Source organism: Microtus ochrogaster, chromosome X (assembly GCF_000317375.1).
Source record: "Microtus ochrogaster isolate Prairie Vole_2 chromosome X, MicOch1.0, whole genome shotgun sequence".
Lineage (NCBI taxonomy): Eukaryota > Metazoa > Chordata > Mammalia > Rodentia > Cricetidae > Microtus > Microtus ochrogaster.
In genome coordinates this window covers 38,543,232-38,551,630 of record NC_022026.1, presented here as the reverse complement: position 1 = coordinate 38,551,630, position 8,399 = coordinate 38,543,232, and the positions used below count along the sequence as shown (strand labels likewise).

Sequence of the window (8,399 nt, the reverse complement as noted above, 5' to 3'; positions counted from 1 at the left end):
ACCAAAATCCCATGCTATTCTCTGTCCCAGCTTCAGTCTCAGCCCCTCCCCCAACTCCAGCCTCTGCCTCAGCCCCAAGCCTAGACCCTTTAGTGGCTGCATCTCCATCCCAGGACCAAAACCCCATTCCAGCTTCTGACCCAGCACCTGCCTCAACTCTAGGCGCAGCCTCAGCACCAGTCTCAGGCTCAGGTGCGGCCACAGCTGCTGCCCCAGCCTCTGTCCTAGTCTCCACTCCCATCTCTGCCACAGGCTCTGTCTCCGCTCCAGCCTCAGTTCCAACCTTGGCCTCTGTGTCAACATCAGCCTCAGCTCCCGTCACAGTGGCAGCCTCAGCTCCCGTCACAGTGGCAGCCTCACCTCCAACACATGCGCCTGTCAAAGCTGTCTCCTCAGATCTGGTCCAGGACTCGGTACTTGGCTTCTTTTCATCCGTCAGCCCAGAACTAATGATGCTTTCTTCCCTAGTCCCTGACGTGGTGGAGTCACTGGTCTCATCTTTAAAACCAGCTACAGGCAAAATAGTAGCCTCCTCTGTCCAGCACCAAGACCCTATAAAGGCCTCACTCCCAGGCCCAAACCAAAATCCTTCATTGGCCTCCACCTCAGCACTGACAAGGAATCTCCCACTGGCCTGGTCTTGAGTATCTAGCCTGGATCCTCCACTGGCTTCATTACTAGACCTAGATCCAGGCCAAGATTCTCCACTAGTCTGGTTCCCAGCACCAGGCCAAGAGCTTCCTCCACATGCTTGATCTTCAAATCCAGATTTAGTCTGATCCACAGACCCAACCCAGGACCCTCCAACAACATGACCACCAGCTCCACCCCAGGAAACTCCTCCACTAGACTGATCCTCAGACACAGCTGGCCTGGACCCTGCAGTGGTCTGCTCTCCAGCACCAGTCCAGAATCCTCCTCCCATGGCCTGATCCTCATATCCAGGTTTGGAACAGCCACCAATCTGATCACCAGTCCACGACACACCACTGACCTGAGTCCCAGTGCCAAGCCAGGACCCGCTACTAGACGGGTTCACCTGCACTGGCTTCGACCCTCCAACATCCTGACCACTGGCCCCACTCCAGGAGCCTCCTCCAATGGTCTGACTCGAAGTATAAGTGCAGTACCATCCACCGGTCTGATCTCCAGGGCCAGGCCAAGACTCCACATTGGACTGGTCCCTGGACCCCATTCTAGATTCTGCACCAGACTGGTCCCCAGAGCCGGCCCAGCATCCTCCTGCACTGGACTGATCTACTCCACCAGCAGTCAGTTCTCCAGACCCAGGCTGAGATTGTGCATTGGCCTGGTCCAAAGGCCCAACCAAGAACCCTCCACTGAGTTGGTCTCCAGAATTTGCCCATGATCTTCCAGCAGACTGATCCTCAGGCACTGACTTGGACCCTCCAGTGGCCTGGCCAATAGTGCCAGTCCAAGACCCTCCATCACCAGTCTGGTTCTCAAAACCAGGTTTGGATCCACCATCAGACTGATCACCAGTCCCAGTCCAGGACTGATTCCTAGCGCCAGCCCAAGACCCACTAGACTGGTCTGCAACCCCTGATGTAGATACGCCACCAGCCTGGCCCCCAGTGCTAGACCAGACTGTACCACCAGATGGATCTACGGTCCCAAGCCTGGATGCTGCAGTGGAGTCTCCACTGGGCTGGGCAACAGCTCCAGCCCAGGTCGCCTTTTCACTGGCCTGATCTTCAAACCTTGGCTTGGCCTCACCACCAGTTTGATCAACAGTCCCTGTCCAGGCCACCGCATTGGTCTGGTCTACAGCCCCAGTCCAGTATCCAATACTAACTATGTTGCCAGCTCCAGCCCAAGACACTCCAGCAGCCTGGTTATCAGCCACAGTCCAGGTCCCAGTAGCCTGGTCCAAAATCCAGGACACTCCACTGGCCTGGACTGCAGGCCATGACCCATCAGTGACCTGACTCACAGCCCAGGGCCCTGCAATGGCCTGGTTTCCAGAGACAACCCAAGAACCTGCACTGATCTGGTTCTCGACCCCAGTCCAGGAACCTCCACTGACCTTGTCCCCAACCCAGACCCCCTCATTAGCCTGAGCTCCTGCCCAGAGACCTCCACTGGCCTGGTCACCAGCACTTACCCAGGACCCAAGAGCAAGCTCGTTCTCAGGCCTAGCCCCAGTCCAGGACTTGATGCTCGTCTCATCACAAGCCACGGCCCAGGAACTAACAACACCAGACTTATCATTAGCCCCAGTCCAGGGCCCAACACTGGCTGCATTCTCCTCCTCGGTCCATAGATTCTCCCAGTCTCCATCTATGGTCTCAAATCTAAATTTGATCCACCGCTCAGCAGCAATCCAGTCCTCGACACCAATCCCATTCCAGTAATAATCGTGCATGTTAGGCTGAGCAGCTACCACGCTCACCATTTCTGCGGTAGGCACAGCACCCGTGACCGGCCTCGCATAGATCTTATTGTCTACAGGGGCTGCTACCTGCAAACTGGACACACCCTTACCCCTAGCTCCAAGCAGGGCTGCGTTCTGGGTTCTGACCACAGCCTGGGGCTGAGCAGAGCTCCTCGTCCCTGTTTTGGCTCCTGATTTAGTACTAGCATTGGACCTCATCTTATTCCTGGCACTCAGCAAAGGTTCATTCTGGGATCTGACCACAACCTGGGACTGGGCAGAGCCCCTTGCACCCAACCCAGCCTCTGCTTTAGGCACCATGTTGGAATTAACCCTGACCTTATTTCTGGCACCAAGCAAGGCCTCAGCCTGGGAAGAAGCCAAAGCCAGTATTGTACTTGCCCCAGAATCTGCCTTAGGCACAGAATTGGAATTGCCTTTGCCCTTATTTCTGGCACCAAGCAAGGCCTCAGCCTGGGGTTGAACAGAGTCCGTTGTAGTTGCTCCAGCTTCTGTCTTAGGCACGGCATTAGAATTACCCTTAGCCTTACTCTTGGAACCAGGTAAGGTCTCGCCCTGGGAATTGGCCACAGCCTTGGCCTGGACGGAGCCTGCTGTACCTGCCCCAGCATCTGGTTTAGATACAGCACTAGAATTCCCCTTGACCTTAGTCTTGGTACCGGTCAAGGCACTACCCTGGGAAATGGCCACAGACTGGGGACAGGCACCCGCCCCAGCCTCTGCCTTAGGCACAACATTGGGATTGCTTTTAACCTTGTTCTTGGCACCAGGTAAGGCCTCACTGTGGGAATTGGCTGCAGTCTGAGACTGGGAAGAACCCATAGTATCTGGCCCAGCCCCTGCTTTAGGCACAGAATTACGATTACCCTTGACCTTATTCTTGGCACCAGGTGCGGTCTCACCCTGGGAACTGGTCACATTAGTCTGGGCAGAGCCTGCTGTAGCTGTCCCAGGCTCTGCCTTAGGCGTAAGGTTTTGATTGCCCTTGGCCTTATTCTTAGTACCAGGCAAGGCCTCATTCTGGCAAGTGACCACAGGCTGCGGCTGACCACAAGCTTTCTGGTCTGCCTTCGCCCCTGCTTTAGAAACGGCATTTGAGTCACTTTTGCTATCAACCTTGGAATCAGACGAGGTCTCGCCTTGGGTTTTGGTCCCAGCTTGAGGCTGTGCACAGGTTTTCACGTCCGTCGCAGCTCCTGCTTTACACTTGGCTTTGGCTTTGCCTCTAGCCTTACCTTTAGTATTAGGTAAGGCTTCACCCTGGTTCTGGGCCACAGTCTGAGCTCCTTCCTTAGGTATGGTATTGGCATTGTCTTTAGCCTTGGTTTTGTCATCAGGCAAGTCATCACCCTGAACATTGGCCACAGGCTCGGGCTGAGTACAAAAAGCCACATCTATACTAGTCTCTGCCTTGGACACGTCATTGGTATCACTTCTGGTTTTATCCCCGGCATCAGTCTGCAAGTTGTTTTTTGTGTTTGCCTTGGCCCCTGATTTAGCCGTGGCATTGGTATTACCTTTGCCCTTAACCTTGGCATCAGGCATGACTTTAGTCTGATCACTGGTTACAGCTGGAGGATCTGTATCAGTTATGTCTGCACCAGTCATTGTCTTAAATACAACACTAGCATCTTCTCCACCATCAATCACAGCACCAGGCGTTGCCTCAGCCTGTATTGTGGCCACAGTCTCAGGCTGTATTATACAGGCTCTCACATCTGCCTCCGCTTCACAAATGCCATCTGGATTATTGCAAGCCCTTGCCCCTGGTGAGGATTCAGCCAGAATGCTGGAAACAACATGAGGCTGAGAAGAAGCCTTTGTATCTACCCCACAGCCTGCCTTAGAAGTAGCTTGAAGATTCCCCTTGTCATCAGCCTCACCAACCATCATGTCATCATTTTGGATTATGGCCACAGTCTGAGGCTGCGCAAAGGACTTGACGTCCACTCCAGCCACTATGAGGGGCATATCATGGGGATGTCCATCATTGTCAATTGTGGCATCAAGTCTAGCCTCAGAGTCAGTCCTAGTCACGCTCACAGGCTCTTCCAGTGATCTTATCGTGGCTTCCGCCACAATTCCAGTCTCATTCACGGTTCCAATCTTGACTACTTCCTTGGTCACTGCCAAGACCTCACTCTGCGTCACTGTTACTCTGTTAATCTCTGTCTCTTTTTCAGTGACTGTACAAGCTTCTGCTTTGGTCTGGGTCATTGCTTCTTTCTTGACCTCTGCCCTGTCAGACTTTGCCCAAGTGTTAGCTTTGGTCTGAGTCACTGCCTCTTTCTTGCCTACTTCCTCAGGCTCAGCATCAGTTTGTGTGACTGCCTCTTTCATGGTCACCTCCTTGGCTTGGACTGTGGCTTCAGTGAAAGTCATTGCCTCTGTCATGACCATTGCTTCCACCAAGGAACTAGTCCCAGAGTGAGTCTCTATCTCTTCCTCAAGCATTGTCATGGCCTGACAGTTGGTATCGGGACTAACTAGAATAGGGATCTCGGTGTCTACTTCAGCCACAGGCTCACCTCCTTCTCCAGTTCCTGGTTCAGTCGTGGCTCTAGTCTCTGTTTCTGCTCCAGCCATGGCTTTAACTGTGGCCAAGGTCTGGTTCTGTACCCCAGCCACACTCTCCGTCTCGATTCTGGACCCATTTCTGGCAAATCTGCTCACACTCTGAGCTCTTCCCTTGGTTAATCTGTAAATGCAGTAACAGGTTCCGGCCCAGATCACTAGTCCTGCAGTTGCCCAGCCCACGTCTATAACGCGGCCCATGTAATCACTCCTGCTAAGGCAAGAGCAATGTATAAGAGGGCTTACTCAGGCTAGGAAAGAGGGTGGTGTGTCTGGTCAATGGTGCTTAACCCCTTAAAGGCCAGTAGAGCTGCCACAGGAAGTAGACCTAGAAGTGGAAGAAGGAAATTAATTTAACCTTCTCTTCTAACTCTACGGCATTATACAGATAGATACAAACAAGAACAGGAAATCATAGAAACAATGTACTTGTTGGGAGAAGAGGAAGATCAACCAATTTTTCATCACTTATTTCATTTCTCCTACCCTCCCCAGCGCCCAGCTATTTTCATATGCAAAATAAATTGTGTCAAGGACAGCAGAAAGGCCGATGATGAATGGATGAAGAACAGAAACTCCCAGAACTAGAGTTTTAAGGGATCTATTCTGGTTGCCGTTATGACTCGTTCCCACTCATACGAACCTGGAATGAATGAGGACGTTCCCTCTTCTATCCTTTCACTGGTGAAACACCTTAAAGCATACCTTTAGACCTAGAGGAAAGGGCAGACAAAGGGAGAGATCTAGAGGAGTTTGTTTTTCATGGAGCAGCATATTCCTAGCAATTTACTCCCTCAGTTTACCCAATGTCCTTGGGTGCTATCAGACTCTTTGCCATATACCACAATCAAGGTAAGGGTTTGGGGTAAATAGCAGGAATGGTGAGAAAGATGGCTGTGAAAAAGAAGGAAAAGCTCCTCCAGCTTGTCGCCTGTGGAATGCCCACTGATCTCCACTAACACACATCCGAGGCAGACCTAGACAATTAGCACCCTCTTACCAGTTATAGTGATCAGAAAGAATTTCTTCTTTGCTTCCTTGCTTCCAGTGATCTCAGACTCCAAAGCAGACATGCAGGAGGATCTATAGGCAAGTAGATAAGCAGGAGATAATGGAGACTGTGTCCTTAGCAGAACAGACAAGCACCCTAATTCTTAGCTCCAATGTCTGCATCGCCATCCCATCTCCAGCCTTCTTTGTCAAAGCCCAGTCCGCCCTCCCTCAAATATTCCCACCGTTTTCTTTACTGCAATTAACAGGTTGTATTGCAGCATTGTGGAAAGCAGCCATGGCGAGACAAGGCAGAAGTGCCAGCCACTGAAGCCCTTTCAAGCTCAGCCCACCCTCTTTTGTCATCCCCAGCCACTACCCACCTTCATACCAACCTCCATAGTTCCAAAACCGTCTCCCCCTCTTTTCCTTTGCTTTCAGGAATAAAAAGCCCTACTTCAAACATGAAAAGCCTGGGAACAGACAAAGAAAAGGGAGAGGGTGAGTGCTGAGTGCTTTTGATAGCCTAGCATGAAACATCTGTGTCCCCCGGTCCTGTCTTTCAGCATTTAGAGACTCAGGCATAACCTAGGGCTTCATCTACACTGAAATAAATAGCACAGAGAGAGAGAAAGGAAAAGGAAAAGGGGAGAAAAGAGAAAAATTATTTTTAAACCACCTGTAGGATTCTAGATCTTTTCTAAAAAGTCCACCATTTCCTTTATCAAGATGGCCAGGTAGGCATGACTGTCTGGAAATTGGAGGATGACGGAAGAGATGGAGGCCCCAGATCCCGTGATTCTTCAATCATAGCCTGCCATCTGCTTCCCTGAAAGCCATCCCTAGGAGTCTCAGCACACGATACAAGGTGTGGAGGAGGGCTTTTGCTTCTGCAAAATCATTATCCCATCCCCCAAAGGCTATATCAAACAATAGTACAATCATTATACACAATAATTTCTGTTTTTCAATATCATCTGACACAAATCAAAATAATCTATAATACAGTTTTGTCCTTATTGGTATTCACCATAGAATTAAAGTGAAAAGCCTGAAGCCCGATAAGGAAACAAAGCTTAGGTAAAGTTCTCAGGCTAGCCCCACCCCACATCCTAATCGCATATAAATACAATATATTCAAATACATATATATGCACACACACAAATATAATAGTGCCTACGTGGCTGCATAGAATCCATACAGAACTTCAATGGTTCAGTATTGGTGCTCACACTAACCTCCATTGATTCTGTGCAGTTCTCTTGTCTCCGTCTTCGTTTTTCCCTCGCCTCAACCACAAACAGTGCCACACCGAACTATTGTCCAAAAGGAGAGAGTAAAGGCACTGAGTGCTTAGGCCAGCACCAAGGCCACACATCCCAACAGCCTCCTTTTTGGAATCCGGTTGTCAAAGGTCCCTCCCCTCGTTCTGAGACACCACCCCTACCGAGCCCGCCGTCCAGGCACTAAGGCCCACCATTTTCTCAGCAAATGCCACGGTGGCGCGCATCCCTCCTCTGAAAGGAGCAGGAAGCCCGCGGACATGTGCGGACGCCCATTGATGGAGTTAATTAAAGAGGATGGACATCTCCCTCTATATTTCCCTCTAGAGACTCTCCCCACCAGCGGCCCTGTCAAAGCACAGGGTTCCCTTGCGCAGATTCAGCCAGGGGCTGGGGGACGCGGGAGAATCGGGGGGGGGGGGGGCTCCTTGAACTTGATCCAGCATGGACACCCCCCTCCTCAATCCATCTCCGCTGCGCCGCCAAATCCGGAGGCTGCGGCTAGCAGTGCTGTGGCGCAGCGGCCCCGGGGCCCTTACCTGATCAGCTCGCCCCCGGGCCCGATGCCAGCCCGCCGCGCGCAGGGCAACGGGGAGCTGGTAGCCAGACGCGAGTGACGACTGCACCCAAGGCTGCGTCGCTCTGCAGCTCCAGGTCACGTGAGGGCCGCACGTCATCGCTCGCCCTCCTCCCCACAACCCCCCACTGGTCGGAAGGCAGTCAACAGGACCCCCATCAGCTCGCACAAGCACCCCCCCTCCTCGGGTCCAAGCGCGGAGCCCCAGCGCGCCCCGCCCTGTCACTCATCTCCGCGCTCTCCAATCTGAGCGCCCACAAGTGTCATCACCATGTAACGGTTGGAGTTTACCAGTCCCTGGTTACTAGGAAGGGTCTGTACCCCCACCCACTCTCAGGCCTTGGCTGTAGCCTTTTCTGCATCATTGAGGAATCCTTTCTTTTCCTCTCAGGATACAATGCCAACGCTCCCCACCCGCTCTCTATACAACCTGCGCTCCCTTAGTAACAACCCCACCACCAAATCGCCTAGAGACAGGAAAACCGTGCAACCAAAGCCTTTACTTTCTTTGTCTGTATTCCTTTTTCTGCTAACATCATTTTCTCCCCGTGATGGGAA

The 8,399-nt window shown here is 52.0% G+C and overlaps 1 protein-coding gene across 1 annotated transcript in view; it reads right to left on the bottom strand.

Moving 5' to 3' along the window:
- The window catches only part of Armcx4 (armadillo repeat containing X-linked 4), a 10,083-nt gene extending 2,203 nt beyond the window's left edge, over positions 1-7,880 (bottom strand). Inside the window, exons 1-6 of the mRNA XM_013350587.2 lie at positions 7,804-7,880; positions 7,220-7,297; positions 6,364-6,453; positions 5,991-6,073; positions 5,634-5,703; positions 2-5,318 (exon numbers count right to left, since the gene is read on the bottom strand). Coding sequence (XP_013206041.1) covers positions 2-5,191 — 5,190 coding nt within the window. The 5' untranslated portion in view covers positions 5,192-5,318; positions 5,634-5,703; positions 5,991-6,073; ... (1 more) ...; positions 7,220-7,297; positions 7,804-7,880. The remainder of the gene's footprint in view (position 1; positions 5,319-5,633; positions 5,704-5,990; positions 6,074-6,363; positions 6,454-7,219; positions 7,298-7,803) is intronic.
- Between the last annotated feature and the right edge of the window lie 519 nt (positions 7,881-8,399).